The following is a 22,810-nucleotide window of genomic DNA, read 5'->3' as shown; positions in this document are numbered from 1 at the left end:
TAAGAAAGGTGAAACCTGGGTATTGGTTTCAGTTTAGAGTTTTCTCAGAGACAGAGCAGGCCCTGTTTGTATACATACATTTTTAATGAGGTTTTACGACTCTTGAAGTGAAGCGCTGGATTACTGAGGGGGTTAGTAGTTCAGGGAAGTTAAACAATCACCTAAAGTAGAGAGCGAGAGAGAGACACACACATACAGAGACAGGAAGGAACAGAAAGTAGGTTAGTCCGTTGCATTGAGTTTACTACAAAGTGAAGACAGAAAAGTCTAAGGGTGGAATTTTCCGCTCCCATTGGTGGCAGGCATGTTTGGCAGCCTGAGTGGACAGTATGGCGAGAAGGCCAAAAATTACTTTCACGCTGTAGTCAAACCAGTTTGCGATCGTCTGCTCGGCCTGTCAATGGTAGGCCACGTTTCCCACAGCTGCACATCAGGAACCTAATTTCAATACTTCAGCAACTCATTTTAAGCCCTGCTTGCTGGAATCATACCCCAATGCTGGATAATCCGGGAATCATGCCAACGCATTTCACAACTGTACGTAAGTGACATGCACCAGGCGAGCTGCACTTCGCTCAGGATTTTGAGGTTTGTTTGCCGACCTGGCTTCAGGCAGCACTCGCAGTCATCAGCTCCAGGCTTCACAGGCAGCACCACATCACTGTTAGGGAGGCTCACGGGCAGGTCTGTACCTACCAGACCAGCCGTAAAACGGGGTGAATTTTCAACAGCTGCAAAGCTAAGGCTTGCTTGGGGAAGGGGGAGAAGTGGCCTTGGGCAAGGAAAGAGACTGCAGGATGAGGGCTGTACTGGGAAAGGGGGGTATCCCAGGCTGTGTGTGCGGGTACTTTGATCTATGCTAGAAGCCTCAAGAGGGCTAAGGAGGAAGTCTCCAGAGTAGATGAGGCGCTGCAATGGGGAGAGGAACTGACTGAGGAGAAGATGGAGGTCTCCTCTGATGAAAAGGACTTCAATGGTGATGAGAGTGAGGAGGTCCTTGATGAGGCCCTCGCACTGGCCAGTGAGGCAGGCACGCTCGGGAGGCCTCACAGCTGCTAGATTTGTGGAGGATGCTGACGACATACAGTGAGGAGACACCAAAAGATCCTTGCATTGCATCTGGTGAATGTTTAACTCTAGGCTTAGACAATGCACATACCCTCTGTGAGAATGCTCCTGTCATGGAGATGCAGCGGAGGTCCTAATGGCCCCTCGACTGCAGGAGAATAATGACGACATGCAGTGAGGACACTCCACAGATCTTCACATAGCCTCTGAGAATGTCTGACGCCTGTCTGACTGAGGGCAGCTCACTTGCGCTCTGTGGTCATAATCATAGAGAGTCAGCCATGAAACTTTAAAAGCATCTGATCCTTTGTCCGCCTTCAGCACCTGACCCCCTTCAGGAGCACAGCATCACTGGTCACAGATGCTGAAGAGATGGGGGGCCAGCCCCTCCTTAACAAGGTGCTGAGAGCACACAGAGAGAGTGGCAGAACCCTGAGGTGCCTGCCCACTACACTGTAGCAGCAACAACCAGCACTGCCAAGGTGCAGGCATCAGTAATCGGGAGTGTGAGACTAGACCATCACTGTGGTCTGAAGGTGCACAGAGAACAAGGAAGAGGCCCTGGACTGAGACACCTGCCTTTATCTTGTGCAGGAAGGTTTCACATCTGAGTGACAAGAACAATGCTCATCGGAACAAGGAGCCACAGGCAGGGAGATGTTCTTGTGAGTTACTGACAATAGTGAACAGTGTGTACAAGTGATTAACACACATGCCCAGGCTATACAACAAAATCTTCTTAACATTCCTAACTCTGCCACTACATCTTGGTGCTCCCCGGACATTCACAGCAGAGGTGGGGGCAGCCTGCTGACTGTGACGCCCTGTCTGTGATGACCCTGGCGGGCATCCTCTGGAGGGCTGAGACCTGGAGAGCCCTAGCCTGCTTTCGGGGTCCTGCTGTGTGACAGTGACACCCTCCTGGGCCTGTGGAGCTGGAGCTGCTGGGGTCACAGGAATGGGCCAAACGCTCCCGGAGTCACCTGGGCGGACGGCCCTGGGGTGTGCACCTGCTGATCCTCCTCCCTGAGGGCCCCTGGCTGACTCCTTGAGGAGAAGAGGAAGCTGGAGTGAGGTTCAGCTGCTGCACATCCCTCTCGCGTACAGTTTGTTGGAGGCTAACTATGGCATCAATGATGGATTTGATCCCGTGCAGCAGTGCAGGAGTAATGTCCTTGACCAAAGTCTCCATTGCGGCAGCCATCCTACCAGTGTTGCCCTCGGTGCGTTGGCATGCTAGTGCTATCGCCTCAGCCTGAAGACAGACAGACTCCTCCATCATGCCTTGCAATCTGAGGAGTGCTGCAGACATCCGTTGCAGCTGCAGCAACTGTGACATGACCGAGTCCAGAGGCTCGTGATCTGACTCAGACTCAAAAATTCTCCCCTCCAGCAGTCCTCCGAGTGCCTGACTCCTGGGAAGTCCCTGCCAGTGCCTGCTGTGGATCAGATAGCTCAGTCCCACCGAGGTGAATGCTTCTGTGCTGGTAGAGGGTGTGGGTGAGCGTTGTGATGGGACTTCAGGGAGGGTGCCTTCAGATTCCTCTTCAGAGGTTTCTTAGACCATAAGACGCAGGAGCAGAGGTATGAAGTTTCTTCGGGGCTTGACTGGAGGCCTTGGGTCGTGGACTCCGTCAGCTGTTTGGCAGATGTGCCTTTCGAAGGAGAGAATTTTATTTTTATTCATTCACGGGATGTGGGCGTCGCTGGCTGGGCCATCATTTATTGCCCATCCCTAGTTGCCCTTTAGAAGGTGGTGGTGAGCTGCCTTCTTGAACCACTGCAGTCCATGTGGTGTAGGTACACCCACAGTGCTGTTAGGGAGGGAGTTCCAGGATTTTGACCCAGCGACAGTGAAGGAACGGCGATATATTTCCAAGTCAGGATGGTGAGTGGCTTGGAGGGGAAGGTTCCAGGTAGTGGTGTTCCCATCTATCTGCTGCCCTTGTCCTTCTAGATGGTAGTGGTCATGGGTTTGGAAGGTGATGTCTAAGGAGCCTTGGTGAATTAGTGCATGGCAGTGGCCTGTGAAAGAGGACACATCACTCACTGCATGTTTGTCTGATGGATGTTGCACTGTTGGATCCTCACTTGGTACAGCAGCTCCGACCTCACCGTCAGCACAGGAATGGTCCAGATCATCACTGGCCAGCTAGGTGGCCCTGATTTCAAAGTCCATGAGGACCTTGATTTCTGGCATTCCTTCACTGGTCTGGGACCTCTCTCTTGTTGTGTGCCAGCTTGTCCTGCATGAATAGAGGTGAATGGAGTGTAAGCAAGATGCCTGCCAGGCCAGATGATAAATATGCCTGGCATGTGTGGGTGGTGAGTGGTCCCATGGACGGGATGAGGACAATGACGGTGTGTGTGAGAGAGTGAATGGTGATGTCTCTTGCACTGGCAGTGAGTGAGGGCTCTGTGGATGTGTGAAGGGTTTCTGAGTGTGTGAGTTGAGGGTGATCAGAAGCGTGACTTGCCCTGGCGGGACAGAGGAGATCATTCATCCATTTGTGGCACCAGGCGGCTGTCCTGTTTTGCAGGGCATTGGTGCTGACCACCGCCTCCCAAGCCGGATGATGATGCTGCCCATCCTGCGGTCAGAGCAGGGGTACAGAACATCACGATGGGCCTTCACTCCATCCAAAAGGTGTTTGGGGGATGCATCATTGAACCTGGGGGCTGCAGTCTTCTTTCCTTTCCGGGTCATGTCTTTTTTGCAGTGGCCGTGGGCTGGAAGCACTGAGAGGTGTGCACGCAGCTGGGTTTTAAATATGGCGCCTGGTGTGAGGAAGCGGCGAGGTGACAGCGTGCCGGCCGAATGAGAGTCCACGCACCATGGAAATGGTGCGTTTCCTGGGAATGCATAATTAATACGCCGGGTTTGGGATGACACGGCGTGAAAAGCTGCCATTGCGGCCGGCTACTGCACTTAATGCAGATCTGGGATGATTCCGCCCAATGTTTCAAGTCCTGCTCTTAAACAGTATAATCTCCACCACATTTCTACTTCTCTTTAGTTCTAAAAAAGAATCATACAGACTCGAAACATTAACTCTGTTTGCCTCTCCACAGATGCTGCCAGGCTTGCTGAGTTTTTCCAGCACTTTCTGTTTTTATTTCAGATTTCTAGCATCCGCAGTATTTTGTTTTTATCTCAGGTACATTCTTAGTTAGTTTACAACCTTTACAGGGCCTCTGAGAGACAGCTGCAGCTTTGAGAGAAACTCTATAGAGTGAAGTGAAAGAACAGAATTCAGTGCTGATTACTACTTTCACCTCTGTAACACCACCCATCTCAATTCCCTGTCTCAGCTTATCTACTGCTGAAACTCTCATCTATGGCATTATAACTGCCAGACTCAACTATCACATCTGGCCTCCCATCTTACAACCTCTCTAAGCTGCAGCTCATCTAAGCCTCTGCTGCCCATCACCTAATTCATTCATCCATTACCCCTGGGCTTGGCTTCCAATCCAGCTATGTCTCAATTTTAAAATTCTCATCCTTGTTTTCAAATTCCTCCTGGCCTCACCCCTCCTTATTTGTGTTATCTCCTCCAGCCATACAACCCTCTGACATCTCTGCAATTCTCCAATTCTGGCCTCTTGTGAACTTCAGATTTTAATTGCTTCACCATTGGCAGACTCTATGGCCCCAAGCTCTGGAATTCCCTTCCTAAGCTTTTATCTCTCTCCTCTTTTAAGTCTCTTCTTAAAGTGTAAACACTTTGGCCAAGCTTTTAGTCACCTGTCCTCAAATTTTGTCTGATAATGCTCCAGTGATGCTTTATTACATAAGAGGCACTATATAAATGCAAGTTATTGTAGTAGAGGTAGTGTCTCAAAACCGGCAGTCTCGGGATTGAGTCTTGGCTGGATTTCAAATCTTGATGGTTTTCGGAGGCAAGGTGATGGTTGGCTTCAAAACAAAAACAGAGATACCTGGAAAAACTCAGCAGGTCTGGCAGCATGGGCGGAGAAGAACAAAGTTGACGTAAAAAGTCCAGGTATTTCTGTTTTTGTTTTGGATTTCCAGCATCCGCAGTTTTCTGTTTTTATCTCGATGGTTGGCTTCAGCCTCATGCATATTGCAAAATGTCAGCTCTTATGTGCTTATCCCTTCTGTGGTCGTTGTTTGGCCCTAGAGTCTGGCTATTTACCTCTGCTATGTTGCTCCTTTTCATTCTAAAGGTCATGTAAGATATTGTTTCCCTGGGTGATTATAGGTGCTGCTTACATGTCAGTAACAGAGCAAACTGCCATTCATTCACCAGTGATACCTGCAGTGGGGCACTAATAGACATAGAAACTAGGAGCAGGAGGAGGCCATTTGGCCCTTCGAACCTGCTCCGCCATTCATTACGATCATGGCTGATCATCCAACTCAATAGCCTGCCCCCACTTTCTCCCCATACCCTTTGATCCCTTTCGCCCCAAGAGCTATGTTTAACTCCTTGAAAACATACAATGTTTTGGCCCAACTACTTTCTGTGGTAACGAATTCCATAGGCTCACCACTCTCTGGGTGACGAAATTTCTCCTCATCTCAGTCCTGAATGGTCTACCCCATATCCTCAGACTGTGACCCCTGGTTCTGGACTCCCCCACCATCGGGAACATCCTTCCTGCATCTACCCTGTCTAGTCCTGTTAGAATTTTATAGGTTTCTATGAGATACCCCCTCAATCTTCTGAACTCCAGTGAATATAATCCTAATCCACTCAATCTCTGCTCATGTCAGTCCCACCATCTCAGGAATCAGTCTGGTAAACCTTCACTGCACTCCCTCTATAACAAGTACATTCTTCCTCAGATAAGGAGACCAAAACTGCACACAATATTCCAGGTGTGGTCTCACCAAGGCCCTGTACAATTGCAGCAAAACATCCCTGCTCCTGTACTTGAATCCTCTCGCTATGAAGGCCAACATACCATTTGCCTTCTTTACCGCCTGCTGTACCTGCATGCTTACCTTCAGCGACTGGTGTACAAGGACACCCAGGTCTCGTTGCACATTCCCCTCTCTCAATTTATAGCCAATCAGGTAATAATCTGCCTTCCTGTTTTTGCTACCAAAGTGGATAACCTCACATTTACCCACATTATGCTGCATCTTAATTGTGATGCTGGTACCACGTGACTAAGGTTCGGGTCAGGTTGGGCAGAACTGGGTCCGGTGTAGTCAAGAGTTGATCTGGCCACTCGGAGTGTAGGAAACGACTGGTGCGCAATACTGCATGGAGCGTTAATTTTGTTCTTCGTTCTACTACTGGCCAGGGGGCACATTTGGAAGTCTACATTCACTATGGATTTGTGGTTAATTAATTAACTAAAACTAGCAGCGTAATACAAATCTTTCAGGGGATGAATAGTTAAATTATTAAAATTCTAAATATGCACTTGTGTCCATGGCCCGCTTAAAAACACGTCTGCTTTTTGGACATTGCCAGTTTTCAGTTGCCGAATTTAAGGTACTGCACCTGTATTACTAAGTATATCTGAGAGGACCAGGCTGAGTTGTTGAGCTATTGCAATGAGGCTTTGCATTTTTTTGCCAGCTGTTAATGGTGGAAGTTATTACAATCTCATAACATTATATCCAACAGCTGGGGAAAAAAGTTAAAGCTAAAGCAACCCAGAGATTCCCAGGCCTAATGAAACAGTCTGCAGGAACAGGAATCCTGCTCTTTAGAGTAAATCACTGCATAATTAGTGAATATAAAACCATTGCAAGTTTAAATTCCCTAAACTTTAATATTTTATTCCTCACTTAAAGATCCTGCAGTAGCTACACTAGTTTCCTGAACAATCATTTTCTCATAGTCATAAAATAAAACACTCATAGAATTTGAGACCTTAAGTTAACACACTGATGGTGGATTGTACGGAATGGGAGGGTGTTGGGTGGGAAGGGACAGTTTATTGAGTAGCCACCATTCATTACCTGTGTCTGAACAGATGCATAAGGACCTCCTGGATCACTGCTCAGTAGGTTTTCACTGTTCATTTTAGTTTTCAGACAAGCAATGTAACGGTTGCAGAAATCTTTGCACAGATCATTAACCTTCTCTAGCTCCAACAGATGAATACGCAACACTTGGATTGCTTTCACCATCTACATGATGCAAAAAGGAAAGATGAAATAAAAAGCAAATAGCACCATAAATTTGAGCTAATCAAAGTTAATGTAAAAGTCTTTATAGCAACCAGGACAAAATAAAGGTAAATAACAGCTACAACATTTACAATCACTTCCAGGAGACTGAATTTAGAGATTGTGTTCATACTTGTACAGACTAAGGAGAGTCTGTTTCCATGTTGAAGTAATTACTACCACTAACCCCACCAGTAGATCTCTCAGTGGAAAAGTTTAAAGTCCATTCACAAGAATATCACCAGTGTCGAAAGAAAATAGACTGGAGGAAAGATTTTTTAAAAAAGCATGAGAGAAGTGTATAAGGAGATCTGTTCAAAATTATGAAGTGCTTAAGAGGGTAAATAGGGAAAGATCATTTCCACTTTCGATGATCTGCTAACAAGGGTCATAAACTTATCAAGGTTAGAAATGTAAAGCAGGAGGTTAGATGAAGTATTTTCATGCAAAAAGTTATTAGAGTATGTAATTCATTATCATAACTGGTTCTTGAAACTGAGTCAATCAGGGAATTTGAGGAAAATTAGAGAAATACATAAAGAGAAAAATATTAAAGGGAATTAGAGTAGACAGTATCTCCAATGTGGACTTTGCAGTGGAACAAAGATGAGGGGCTGAATGATCTCAGTCTTCAACAAAAGTTCTGATTCAAAAAATTGCATTAATAGTGAAAAATGTACGTTGAATGCACAATCATTCTTATTCATTCTAGAGCTTGTAATATCAGTAAGGAAATCAGTTCTCTAATCCAAGCAATGCAGCCTCCCTCCATCCAACTTCCAATGTTTGTCACATGTACAAAGGAGCGCATTTATAACCTGGAAGATTGTGCACAGTAGGATTGCAATACTGAGTACCAGGGCAGAGCAGTAGATAGTACTAACCATGAGTATGTGTCCATTTGTGGCCTCACTTTAGTTTTAACAAAAGCACCGTTTTATAATAATTGGAATTAAGAGCTGCATTGACAAGTCTAAATAAAGTCCATTTCCCTAAACAAATTGCGGATAGCTTCACAGTACCATGCCTGCCATCTATCATTGTTGAGAGTACAATATCTTGCAAATACCCAACAGAAATTGAATGCTGCCACATTAATTAACCTGCCCCATCAGGCACAGCACCTCCCAGGTGCTTAAAAATGAAACATTATGGAGTTTTCTGAAGAGAGCAACAAGTATAACATCAGAGGTATGGATTCCTATGGAAGTCTGGGCTACGCACAGACAGCTCCCAATACATCACAACCTACCAGGTTGTCAATTTCTGGGTCTTCACTGAAAAATGGTTTCCCTTCCTTTTCCTGTTTGCGAACAAAGTTCTCAATGTCTACGTCGAAGCTTGCTGAGGTGATGCACTCAGAACCCTGGGTCGACTGCTCACATTTCTCAAACAGGAGAGCCAAGAGTGGGAATAGAGGATGTCTGCAAACAAATATAGGAGAGCACAAAGATCAGCTGCTGCAGTCTGTTACAGACTCTCACAATCTTTCAACACTGAAACCCAGAAGGAATATTCTGCATAGTCACTTTTACAGGAATCTCCAACATGTGCTTTTGTTATTTTTTGGGGATATTCCGTATCCTTCAGGAGGTAGAACAGACTGGGAAACGGAAGACCTTCTCACTTGTATGAATGTATGAATTAGGAGCAGGAGTAGGACACTTGGCCCCTTGAGCCTGCTCTGCCATTCAATTAGATCATGGCTGATCTGAATGTCAAATAGTCATAGAGTTATAGCACAGAAACAGGCCATTTGGCCCACTGTGTCCATGCCAGCCATCAAGCACCCATCTATTCTAATCCCGTTTTCCAGCACTTGGCCTGTAGCCCTGTATGCTATGGCATTTCAAGTGCTCATCTAAATACTTTTCTTAAATGTTGTGAGGGTTCCTGCCTCTACCACCCCCTCAGGCAGTGTGTTCCAGATTCCAACCAACCGCTGGGTGAAAAAGATTTTCCTCAAATCCTCTCTAAACCTCCTGCCCCTTACCTTAAATCTATGCCCCCTGGTTATTGACCCTCCGCTAAGGGGAAAGTTTCTTCCTGTCTATCCTATCTATGCCCTTCATAATTTTGTACACCTCTATCAGGTCCTCCCACAGCTTTCTCTGCTCTAAGGAAAACAACCCTAGCCTATCCAGTCTCTCTTCATAGCTGAAACACTCCAGCCCAGGCAACATGCTGGTGACTCCCCTCTGCACCCTCTCCAGTGCAATCACATCCTCCCTCCAGCATTTTATACAGCTCCATCATAACCTCCCTGTTCTTATATTCTACGCCTCGGCTAATAAAGGCAAGTATCCCATATGCCTCCTTAACTACCTTATCAACCTGTGCTGCTGCCTTCAGGGATCTATGGATATGTACACCAAGGTCCCTCTGATCCTCTGTACTTCCTAGAGTCCTATCATTCATTGTGTATTTGCTTGCCGTGTTAATCCTCCCAAAATGCATCAACTCACACTTCTCAGGATTAAATTCCATTTGCCACTGCTCTGCCCATCTTACCAACCCATCTATATCGTCCTGTAAGCTAAGGCTTTCCTCCTCACTATTTAATGACACCACCAATTTTTGTGTCATCTGCCTCCTATATTCACATCTAAATCCCTCATGTACATGTCAAACAGCAAGGATCCCAGCACTGATCCCTGTGGTACACCACTCATCACAGGCTTCCAATTGCAAAAACAACCTTCAACCATCACCCTCTGCCTCCTGCCACTAAGCCAATTTGGGATCCAATTTGCCAAACTGCCCTAGATCCCATGGGCTCTTACCTTCTTGACCATTCTCCCATGCGGGACCTTGTCAAAAGTCTTACTGAAGTCCATGTACTACACAACTGCACTACCCTCATCTACACAGCACTACTGTAACCTCAACTCCACATTCCTGCCTACCCCCGATACTCCTTCCAACCTTTGTTAATCAAGAATCCATCCACCTCTGCATTAAAAATATTCAAAGACTCTGCTTTAGGAGGAAGAGAGGTCCAAAGGCTCATGACCCTCAGAAAAAAAATTCTCCTCATCTCTATCTTAAATGGGCAACCCCTTATTTTTAAACAGTGACCTCTAGTTCTAGATTTTCCCACAAGAGGAAACATCCTCTCCACATCTGCCCTGTCAAGATCCCTCAGGATATTGTGTTTCAATCAAACCGCCTCTTACTCTTCTAAACTCCAGTGGATACAAGCCTAACCTATTCAACCTTTCCTAGGAAACAGTGACCATAATATTGTAGAAATTAGCATTCAGTTTGAGAATGAGAAACTTGGGTTGGACACAACTGTGCTAAACTTAAATAAGGGTAATTACAAAGGAATGTATTCGCTGGAGTGGACTGGGATGGGTTTTTATCAGGAGAAAACGGTCAATGGAGATGCTTAAGAAAATAGTTCGTGATTCACAACAAAGATATTTCCCAGTGAGGAAGAAGAATTCAAGGAATGGGATAAACCAACCATGGTTTCCAAGGAAGCTTAGGATAATATCAAATTAAGAGAAAAGACGTACAATGTGGCAAAGATTAGTGGTAAGCCAGAGGATTGGGAAAGTTTAAAAACCAACAAAAGATGACCAAAAAATAATAAAGAGGGAGAAAATAAACTTTGAGGGTAAACTAGCAAGCAATATAAAAGTGAACAATGACAGCTTCTTTAAATATATAAAAAGGAAGAGAGAGACCAATGTGAACATAGGCCCCTTAGAGAATGAGGCTGGGGAAATAATAATGGGGAACCAAGAAATGGCAGAGGAGTTGAATAAATACTTTGCTTCAGTCTTCATGGTCGAAGACACTAACAGCATTCCAATACTAAATAATCAAGGGGCAAAAGAGGGGGAGACAATAAATACAAAAACTATCACTAGAGAAAAAGTACTAGGGAATCCAATGGGGCTAAAGGCCAATAAGTCCCCTGGACCTGATGGGTTGCATACTAGGATATTAAAGGAAGTAGCTGTAGAGATAGTGGATGCACTGGTAGTAATCTTCCAAGAATCCTTAGATTCTGGAAAAGTCCCAGAGGATTGGAAAACTGCTAATGTAACACCCTTATTCAAAAAGGGAGGGAAACAAAAAACATGTAATTACAGACCAGTTAGCTTGACATCTGTCAGTGGGAAAATGTTGAAGTCTATTATAAAGGATGTAATAGCAGAGCATTTAGAATTACATAATCTAATCAAGCAGAGTCAGCATGGCTTCATGAAGGGGAAATCATGCCTGACAAATTTATTAGAATTCTTTGAGGAGGTAATTAGCAGGATAAATAAAGGGGAACCAGTAGATGTAATATATGTGGGTTTCCAAAAGGCATTCAATAAGGTATCGCACATAAGGCTACTTAATAAGATAAGAGCCCATGGTGTTGGGCTTAGTATTTTATCATGGATAGAGGATTGGCTAACCAATAGAAGATAGAATGTTGGGATAAGGGGAGCTATTTTCAGGATGGCAACCTGTAACTAGTGAAGTGTCACAGGGATCAGTGTTGGGGCCTCAGTTACTTATAATAAAGATTAATGACTTGGATGAGGGAAGTGAATGTACGATTGCCAAATTTGCGGATGATACAAAAATAGGTGGGAAGGCATGTGGTGAAGGTGACACAAAGAGTCTACAGAGGGATATAGACAGGTTAAGTGAGTGGGCAAAAAAGTAGCAGATGGAATATAATATGGGAAAATGTGAGGTTATGCACTTTGGCAGGAAGAACAGAAGAGCTAAATATTATTTAAATGGAGAAAGACTGCAGAAAACTGCAGCACAGAGGGATTTGGGAGTCCTTGTGCATGAATCCCAAAAAGCTAACATACAAGTTCAACAGGTAATAGGGAAGGCAAATGGAATGTTGGCCTTTATTTCAAAGGGAATGGGGTATAAAAATAGGGAAGTCTTGCTAAGACTGTACAAGGCACTAGTTAGACCACACCTAGAATACTGTGAACAGTTTTGGTTCCCTTATCTAACGAAAGATATATTGGCATTGGAGGCAGTCCAGAGGAGGTTTACTCGGCTGATTCCGGGTATGGTGGGATTTCTTATGAGGAGGGGTTGAGTAGGTTGAGTCTGTCCTCACTGGAGTTTAGAAGAATGAGAGGCAGCCTTATTGAAACATATAAGATTCTTAGGGGGCTTGACAGGGTAGATGCTGAGAGGTTGTTTCCCCTTGTGGGAGAGTCTAGGGCCAGAGGGCATAATCTCAGAGTAAGGGGTTGCCCATTTAAAACAGATTTTTAATCAGTAAGGGAATCAAGGGTTATGGGGAAAAGGGAGGAAAGTGAAGTTGAGGGTTATCAGATCAACCATGATCTCACTGAATGGTAGAGCAGACTCAATGGACCGAATGGCCTACTTCTGTTCCTACATCTTATGGTCTTGTGGTCTCATAAGAGAACCCGTCCATTCCAGGTATTAGTCTAATAAACCTTCTTTGAATGGTTTCCGATGAATTTACATCCTTCCTTAAATAAGGAGACCAGTGCTGTACACATACCCCAAATGTGGTCTCATCAATGCTCTGTATAACTGAAGCATAACCTCCCTACTTTTGTATTCAATTCCCCTCACAATAAGTGATAACATTCTATTAGCTTTCCTAATTACTTGCTGTACCTGCATACTAGCTTTTTGCGATCTATGCACAACACCCAGATCCTTCTGAATCTCAGAGCTCTACAATCTCTCACCATTTAGATAATAAGCTTCTTTTTTATTCTTCCTGTCAAAATGGACAATCTCACATTTCCCCACATTATATTCCATTTGCCAGATCTTTACCTGTTCACTTAACCTATCTGTATCTTCCTGTAGCCTCTTTACGTCCTCTTCACAACTTACTTTCCTACATATCTTTGTGGCATCAGCAAATTTAGCAACCACTTCTTTGGTCCCTTCATCCAAGTCATTTATATAAATTGTAAAAGGTTGAGGCCCCAGCACAGATCCGTGTGGCATGCCAACTCATCACATCCTGCCAAGTAGAAAATGACCCATTTGCGCCTACCCCCTGCTGATTGCCAAGTCGTAAGTCAATTGTAACCATATTTAAAATGATATGCTTTTAAAACCATGATACAAATAAATACAGAAATACAGGAAATATTTAGCTGATCCACCAGTGAAAGAGAAGTGGGCTAACACTTCAGTCTCTACACAAACTGGCATAGCTGGCAACTCTTCAGTTGATGAAGATTTTACTCACCACTGTTAATCCACTTTTCTATCTCTGTATTAGTTGTATGTTTCTAGCACTTGCAGTTATTTTTATATTTGAACTCTAGGCTATGCAACTGTTGCCAAACTGCAGGAAGATTTGATGTAGCTCTACCTGTAAATGGCTCCTTTGTCAGCTTCCATAGATGTCTGAGATTCAGCAGGGACAGGGCTTGAGGCATCGGGGTCAGACTTGGTGCAACTCGGACCTGCTTCAGTGTTGCTGGACATCTGGGGTATGACTGGCATCTGGAAACACAGAAATCAAACACATCAACTCAGCTAACACATTCAACACTTCTCAAACTAAATGACAAATCCCAATAAGGGACAAACTTACATCAACATCAGCTGCTGAACTTGCATGTCAATTTAGTTTTTCAGACCAGTAACTTCAGGCTCCTGACCCAGCTATCGGTTTTCCTACACCAATGCCTGTTTCAGGTTTCCCAAAGCCATTACTGCCAAGTCTGCAGTCTCAGATGATAAGAAACAGAATACAGGTTAAGTTTTATCCCAGACCCAAAAGGGTTAATTTAAAAATGGATGTCAAATTACATAAACAAGTCTTGTATTCCCTTGAGTATATAACTATATAACATCAAGGATCAAGGAGCTAAGGTGGATAAACAAAGTTAAAATACAGATCAACCAAGATCTCATTGAATGGCAGAAACGGCTCAAAGATGCTCAATGGCCTTTTCCTGGTCCTACTGCCACCAAACCTTCAAGGAATACTGAGATAAAAACAAAAAACTGTGAACGCTGGAAATCCAAAACAAAAACAGAATTACCTGGAAAAACTCAGCAGGTCTGGCAGCATCGGCGGAGAAGAAAAGAGTTGACTTTTCAAGTCCTCGTGACCCTTCAACAGAACTGAGTAAAATTAGGAGAGGGGTGAAATATAAGCTGGTTTAAGGTGGGGGGAGGGTGGGGGGCTGGAGAGAAGTGGGATGGTGGGGTTGTTGTGGTTGTAGGGACAAGCAAGTAGTGATAGGAGCAGATAATCAAAGGATGTCACAGACAAAAGAACAAAGAGGTGTTGAAGGTGGTGATATTATTTAAACGAATGTGCTAATTAAGAATGGATGGCTATTCCTGTCACACTCTGAGATCCACACTCAGTGCCATGCGCCGCCATATGAACACACTCGACCTCTCCCTCCAGCAGCACCGCCGTACCCTTTTTCAAAGCTGCACGTGCCCCCAGTTTCATTTTATTCTTCGTCTCATCCGACGCCTCAACAAGAAACTTTTTCTCTTTCTCTCAAGTGCTAAGAAACGCAAGCTCCAACAACTCATCAACACCAACACCCATCTAGGACCCTCCACCCCTGCCTGTCCCTCCGTCCCCATCCCGTCTTCTAATCCCAGCCCCGGCCGTGTATTCACTATACTCTCTGACCTTCCCCTCTCCGATGCTGAACGTTCAGTGCTCCGCAAAGGACTTAGTTTCATAACAAAAACAGAATTACCTGGAAAAACTCAGCAGGTCTGGCAGCATCGGTGGAGAAGAAAAGAGTTAACTCTTTTCTTCTCCGCCGATGCTGCCAGACCTGCTGAGTTTTTCCAGGTAATTCTGTTTTTGTTTTGAATTTCCAGCATCCGCAGTTTTTTTGTTTTTTATAGACTTAGTTTCATACCCTTACGTCCTCATCTCAATGAATTTCGGGCTCAGGCACGATGCTGAACTCTTCTTTCGCTGTCTTCGTCTCCGTGCTCACTTCTTTGGGCAGGAGTCCTCTCCCTATTCAACGGATCCTTTTACCCACCTCTAATATTCTCCCTCCACGTGGACCCCTCCCTTTGGATTCTTACCTTCTCTTGATCTTTTCATTGAGAACTGTCAGCGTGACATTAGTCGTCTCAATTTCTCTGCTCCTCTCACCCATTCTAATCTGTCTCTCTCTGAATTTACTGCACTCTGTTCTCTCAGGTCCAACCTCAACATTGTCATCAAATCCACTGACAAGGCTGTTGTTGTCTGGCGCACTGACTTCTACCTCGCGGAGGCTGAGCGTCAACTCGCAGACACTTCCTCCTACCTCTCCCTGGACCATGACCCCACCACTGAACATCAAGCCATTGTTTCCAGGACTGTCTCTGACCTCATCTCCTCTGGAAATCTTCCTCCCACAGCTTCCAACCTGATAGTCGCCCAACCGCGGACGGCCCGCTTCTACCTCCTACCCAAAATCCATAAACAGAACTGTCAGCTTGTGTCAGCTTGCTCCTGCCCCACGGAACTCATTTCTCGTTATCTTGACTCCCTTCTCTCTCCCCTTGTCCAGTCCCTTCCCACCTACATCCGTGATTGCTCTGACACCTTACGTCACATCAATAATTTCCAGTTCCCTGGCCCCAACCACCTCCTCTTCACCATGGATGTCCAATCCCTCTACACCTCCATCCCCCATCAGGATGGTCTGAGGGCCCTTAGCTTCTTCCTCGAACAGAGGCCCGAACAATCCCCATCCACCACTGCTCTCCTTAGTCTGGCTGAACTTGTTCTCACACTGAACAACTTCTCCTTTAACACCTCTCACTTACTCCAAATAAAAGGTGTGGCTATGGGTACCTGCATGGGCCCCAGCTACGCCTGCCTCTTTATGGGGTATGTGGAACATTCCTTGTTCCACTTCTAGTCTGGCCCCCTTCCACAACTCTTTCTCCAGTACATCGATGATTACTTCGGTGCTGCTTCATGCTCTCGTTGGGACTTGGAAAAATGTATTAATTTTGCTTCCAATCTCCACCCCTCCATCATTTTCATATGGTCCATCTCTGACACTTCCCTTCCCTTCCTTGACCTCTCTGTCTCAATTTCTGGTGATAGACTGTCCACCAATATCCATTACAAGCCTACCGACTCCCACAGCTACCTCGACTACAGCTCCTCACACCCCGCTTCCTGTAAGGACTCCATCCCATTCTCTCAATTCCTTCGCCTCCGTCGCATCTGTTCCGATGATGCTAACTTCAAAAACAGTTCCTCTGACATGTCCTCCTTCTTCCTTAACCGAGGTTTTCCACCCATGGTCGTTGACAGGGCCCTCAACCGTGCCCGGCCCATCTCCCGTGCATCCGCCCTCACGCCTTCTCCTCCCTCCCAGAAACATGTTAGGGTCATCATTGTCCTCACTTATCACCCCACCAGCCTCCGCATTCAAAGGATCATCCTCTGCCATTTCCGCCAACTCCAGCATGATGCCACCACCAAACACATCTTCCCTTCACCCCCCCCCTCCCCGGTGGCATTCCGTAGGGATCGTTCCCTCCGGGACACCCTGGTCCACTCCTCCATCACCCCCTACTCCTCAACCCCTACCTACGGCACCGCCCCATGCAAACGCAAAAGATGCAACACCTGCCCCTTCACTTCCTCTCTCCTCACCGTCCAAGGGCCCAAACACTCCTTTCAAGTGAAGCAGCCTTTCACTTGAATTTCCCCCAACTTAGTCTACTGCATTCGTTGCTCCCAATGCGGTCTCCTCCACATTGGAGAGACCAAACGCAAACTGGGTGACCGCTTTGCAGAACATCTTTGGTCTGTCCGCAAGAATGACCCAAACCTCCCTGTCGTTTGCCATTTTAACACTCCACCCTGCTCTCTTGCCCACATGTCTGTCCTTGGCTTGCATTGTTCCAGTGAAGCTCAACGCAAACTGGAGGAACAGCACCTCATCTTCAAACTAGGTACTTTACAGCCTTCTGGACTGAATATTGAATTCAACAACTTTAGATCTTGAACTCCCTCCTCCATCCCCACCCCCTTTCCGTTTCTTCCCCCTCCCTTTTGTTTTTGTTTTTTCCAATAATTTATATAGATTTTTCTTTTCCCACCTATTTCCATTATTTTTAAATCTATACCTTTTATGCCCTGTTAGTCTTATTCCACCCCACCCCCACTAGAGCTGTATCTTGTGTGTCCTGCCATCCATTCTTAATTAGAACATTCGTTTAGATAATATCACCATCTTCAACACCTCTTTGTTCTTTTGTCTGTGACATCTTCTGATTATCTGCTCCTATCACTGCTTATTTGTCCCTACAACCACAACAAGCCTCCCCCCCCACTTCTCTCCCCCCACCTTAAACCAGCTTATATTTCACCCCTCTCCTAATATTCACTCAGTTCTGTTGAAGGGTCATGAGGACTCGAAACGTCTTCTCCGCTGATGCTGCCAGACCTGCTGAGTTTTTCCAGGTAATTCTGTTTTTGTCTTCAAGGAATACTCCTTGGCCAAGCACAAAATATCTGAAGTCCAGATGCCTGACAAGTGCCAGGCTTTAAACATAGTTTAAAGTTATTACTTCTTTCTGATTGTTCCTGCTTATTCAGTGTGAGTGCTAACCCTTACTAGAGTACAAACTGGGGCATACAGGCCCAGTTGTACTTTACTCAACTGCTTATTCTTCATGTGAGACTAGATAATGAATTTCAGCAGCTTATTTTAACCACAGAGACTTTCAAATTCAATTCAATTCCATCCGCACCAGTGTTTATTCATAGTCACTTTCTAGTAATGCTCACCAGAGTGTGATCAAGACCAAGCACCCTGGCTAATTTTAACCTTGCTTCCACAGCCCAATTAACCTTAAGCAAACTAAAGCAGGAATTCACCAAGGCTCCTTAGACAGCACCTTCCAAACCCATGACCACTACCATCTAGAAGGACAAGGGCAGCAGTTAGATGCACCACCACCTGCAAGTTTCCCTCCAAGTCACTCACCATCCTGACTTGGAAATATATCGCCGTTCCTTCACTGTCACTGGGTCAAAATCCTGGAACTCCCTCCCTAACAGTACTGTGGGTGTACCTACACCACATGGACTGCAGCGGTTCAAGAAGGCAGCTCACCACTACCTTCTCAAGGGCAACTAGGGATGGGTAATAAATGCTGGCCCAGTCAGCGAAGCCCACATCCCGTGAATGAATAAAAAAAACTGTAGCAATCCTCCACCTGCAAGCAGGGAGTAGAAGCGTCACATTCCTAGTTTCATCAGCTGAGCCCATTTTCAGAAGGATGTATATAAATATCTTATTCTCTCAACAACTGTCTTGGGCTAGTTACCATCTGTGCTTAAGAGGCGTGACCTGCTCCAATGCCTGGCACAATGCCACCCTGCTCCAGCACTGAGGCACATGACAGTGGTCTAGTGAGTAAAGTGTAAAGAGGTTCCTGCCCTTTACCCTTTCCACTGAAGCATGCTGGGACTGGTAATTGATCAACATATTGGTTAACCAGGCTACCCCATACTGAAACCATAGTGTGCACCAATCCCAATGTCCTACTCACTTCCCACTCCTTTTAACACTTATTGTCTCTCTTGCTCCTTTTTAAGAAAGATTTTTTTAAAAATCTACTTCAACAATGACTGGTGACACAGAACTCCATTCTCCAACTAGACTCTCAGGTCGTCTTTAAATCTGTATCCCTCATTACTATCTCTGCAATCACTGCAAACAATCAATTAATTAACAATCATAATTCTTTATAATGTCTTCAGCTCCAGTGTAAAAACATTCTAACGCTGAGTTTATTTGCATAACCCATATTACATAATAATTAATACTTGATCCCAAGTTGAGTTTTTGACTAAATTTTCAGGCCATTACTAAGCCCACCTATTTCAACCTCTGTAACTTTACCCCAGTTTCAGCTCATATGCTGCTGAAACCCCCCATACATGCCTTCATCTACCCTTCAAACTTGAGGTCACCCGAAACTCTGCTGCTCATGTCTTAACTGATACAAAGTCCCATTCACCCCTGTTACACTGACCTATTTTGACTCTTGGTCAAGCAACATCTTGACTTTAAAATTCTCACCCTTGTTTTCGAATCCTTCCATGCCCTTGTCCCACATATTTTAAGAACCAGCAAAGAATGATGAAAAAGATAATAAAGAGACAGGAAGCAGAGTATGACAGAAAGTAAGCTAGTAGTATAAAAAGATAGTAAAAGTTTCTACAAGTATTTGAAAAGGAAAAGAGTAAATAAAGCTGGTTTTGGTCCTCTAAAGAGTGAGGCTGTGTAATTGATAATGGAAAACAAAGAAATGGCAGAGGCATTGAACAGGTATCTTGTGCCTATCTTAAGGTTAGAGGACTTAGTAAACTTCCCAAAATTCTGGAAATTCAAAAGGTGAAAGAAAGGAAGGAATTTAATATAATCACCATCACCAGGCTTGGAGGGGAACTTCCAGATGGTGGTGTTCCCATCTATCTGCTGCCCTTGTCCTTCTAAATGGTAGTGGTCATGGGTTAGAAGGTGCTGTCGAAGGAGCCTTGCTGAATTCCTGCAGTCCATCTTGTAAATGGTACACACTGCTGCTACTGTGCATCGATGATGGAGGGAATGAATATTTGTGGATGTGGTGCCAATCAAGTGGGCTGCTTTTTCCTGGATGGTGTCCTTGAGTGTTGTGGGAGCTGCACTCATCCAGGCAAGTGGAGAATATTCCATCACACGCCTGACCTGTGCCTTGTGGATAGTGGACAGGCTCTGGAGAGTCAGGAGATGAGTTACTCGCCGCAGGATTCCTAGCCTTTGACCTGCTTTTGCAGCCACAGTGTTTATATGGTTAGTCCAGTTCAGTTTCTGGTCAATTGTAATCCTTAGGATGTTGAGGATCGTGGGGGATTCAGCAATGGTAATGCCATTGAACCTCAAGAAGCGATGGTTGGATTTTCTCTTGTTGGAGATGGTCATTGCCTGACACTTGTGTGACATGAATGTTAGTGCCACTTGTCAGCCCAAGCCTGGATTGTTGTCCAGGTCACTTGGACTTGGACATGGACTGTTTCAGTGTCTGAGTCTTCGTGAATGGTGAACATAATGCAATCTTCAGCGAACATCCCCACTTTTGACCTAGCGATGGAAGGAAAGTCATTGATGAAGCAGCTGAAGATGGTTGGGCCAAGGACACTACCCTGAGGAACTCCTGCAGTGATGTCCTGGAACTGAAATAATTGACCTCCACAGGATCAAAGAATTGTAATGGCACAGCAGGAGGCCATTCAGCCCATCATGTCTGTACCGGCTCACCAAAGAAGCATTATGATCTAGTGCCATTGCCCTGCTTTTTCCCTGTACCCCTGCACATTGTTTCTATTCAAATAATCATCTAATGCCCCCTTGAACCTGCCTCCCCCACACTTCCAGGCTGTGCATTCCAGACCCGAACCACTCGTTGTGTGAAAAGGCTTTTTCTCACATCACATTTGCTTCTTCTTCCCAAATCACTTTAAATCTGTGCCCTCTTTTTCATGAACAGCGACAGCCATCTAACAATCAACAACCACAAACATCTTCCTTTGTGCTAGGTATGACTCCAACCAACGGAGAGTTTTCCCCTGATTCCCATTGACTTCAGTTTTGCTAGGGCTCCTTGATGCCACACTCGATCAAATGCGGCCTTGATGTCAAGGGCAGTCACTCTCACCTCACCTCAGGAGTTCAGCTCTTTTGTCTATGTTTGAACCAAGGCTGTAATGAGGTCAGGAGCTGAGTGACCCTGGCGGAACCCAAACAGAGCGTCAGTGAGCAAGTTATTGCTCAGTAAGTGCCACTTGATAGCACTGTTGTTGACACTTTCCATCACTTTACTGATGGAGAGTAGACTGATGGGCCAGTAATTGGCCGGGTTGGATTTGTCCTGCTTTTTGTGTACAGGACATACCTGGGCAATTTTCCACATTGATGGGTAGATGTCAGTGTAGTAGCTGTACTGGAACAGCTTGGCTAGGGGCGTGGCAAACTCTGGAGCGCAAGTCTTGAGTACAATTGCCAGAATATTGTCAGGGCCCATAGCCTTTGCAGCATCCAGTGCCTTCAGCCATTTCTTGATATCACATGGAGTGAATCGAATTGGCTGAAGGCTGGCATCTGTGATGCTGGGGACCTCTGGAAGAGGCCGAGATGGATCATCCACTCGGAACTTCTGGCTGAAGATTAGTGAGAATGCTTCAGCCTTATCTTTTACACTGATGTGCTGGGCTCCCCCATCATTGATGATGGGGATATTTGTGGAGCCCCCCCACCAAGTGAGATAGAACATAAGAAATAGGAACAGGAGTAGACCATTCAGCCTGTTGAGCCTGCTCCGCCAATCAATAAGATCATGGCTAATCTTCTTGAATTGTTTAATTGTCCACCACAAGTCACAACTGGGTGTGGCAGGACTGCAGAGCTTAGATCTGATCCATTGATTGTGGGACCATTTACCTCTGTCTATCACTTGCTGCTTATGCTGTTTGGCACGCACGTAGTCCTTTGCTGTAGCCTCATCAGGTTGACACCTCATTTTTAGGTATGCCTGGTGCTGCTCCTGGCATGCCCTCCTGCACTCTTCATTGAACCAGGGTTGATCCTCTGACTTGGTGGCAATGGTAGAGTGGGGGATATGCCGGGATATGAGGTTACAGATTGCGGGGGCGGGGGGGGGGGGGGGCGTGCAGTTGTGGTGGCATAGTGGTCTTGTCACTGTGCTAGTAATCCAGAGAGCGAGGGGAATGCTCTCGGGACCAGAGTTCAAATCCCACATGGCAGATGATGAAATTTGAATTCGATAAAAATCTGCAACTAAAAGTCTGATGGTGATCACGATTATCATAAAAACCCATCTGGTTCACTAATACCCTTCAGGGAAGGAAATCTGCTGTCCTTATCTGGTTTGGCCTACATGTCAGTCTGGACCAACAGCAATGTAGTTGACTCTTAAATGCCCTCTGAAATGGCCTAGTAAGCCACTCAGTGGCATCAAGCCAATAAAAAGTCTCAAAGGAATGAAACTGGATGGACCACCTGGCATCGACCTAGGTACCAGGAACAACAATGACAAACTCAGCCCTGTCGACCTTGCAAAGTCCTCCTTACTAACATCTGGAGGCTTGTGCCAAAAATTGGAAGAGCTGTCTTTTAATGACTAGTCTTTCACAAACTAGTCAAATAACAGCCTGACATAGTCACCCTCACGGAATCATACCTTACAGATCATCTCCCACCATCACCATCACTGGGTATGTCCTGTCCCACCAGCAGGACAGACCCAGCAGGGATGGGCACAGTGGTAAACAGTTGGGCAGAGTTGCCCTGGGCTAGGCCCACATGCTTGAATGAATAAAAAAATTGTGCTGATGGCCTACAGCGCCTCATGGATGCCCAGTCTTGAGTTGCTAGATCTGTTTAAAATCTATCCCATTTAGCACAGTGGTAGTGCCACACAACACGATGGAGGGTATCCTCAATGTGAAGACAAGACTTTGTCTCGACAATGACAATGCGGAGGTCACTCCTATGATACTATCAGGGACAGATGTATATGCGGCAGGCAGGTTGGTGAGGATGAGGTCACGTG

General features: G+C 45.4%; 1 protein-coding gene across 1 annotated transcript in view; it reads right to left on the bottom strand.

Moving 5' to 3' along the window:
* The window catches only part of pknox1.1 (pbx/knotted 1 homeobox 1.1), a 127,549-nt gene that overhangs the window by 58,893 nt on the left and 45,846 nt on the right, over positions 1–22,810 (bottom strand). The window contains exons 3-5 of the mRNA XM_041211931.1: positions 13,563–13,696; positions 8,475–8,646; positions 7,013–7,183 (exon numbers count right to left, since the gene is read on the bottom strand). Of these exons, the coding sequence (XP_041067865.1) occupies positions 7,013–7,183; positions 8,475–8,646; positions 13,563–13,696 (477 nt within the window). The remainder of the gene's footprint in view (positions 1–7,012; positions 7,184–8,474; positions 8,647–13,562; positions 13,697–22,810) is intronic.

This window comes from Carcharodon carcharias, chromosome 18 (genome assembly GCF_017639515.1).
Source record: "Carcharodon carcharias isolate sCarCar2 chromosome 18, sCarCar2.pri, whole genome shotgun sequence".
NCBI lineage: Eukaryota > Metazoa > Chordata > Chondrichthyes > Lamniformes > Lamnidae > Carcharodon > Carcharodon carcharias.
This window is presented reverse-complemented; position numbering and strand designations above follow the sequence as displayed.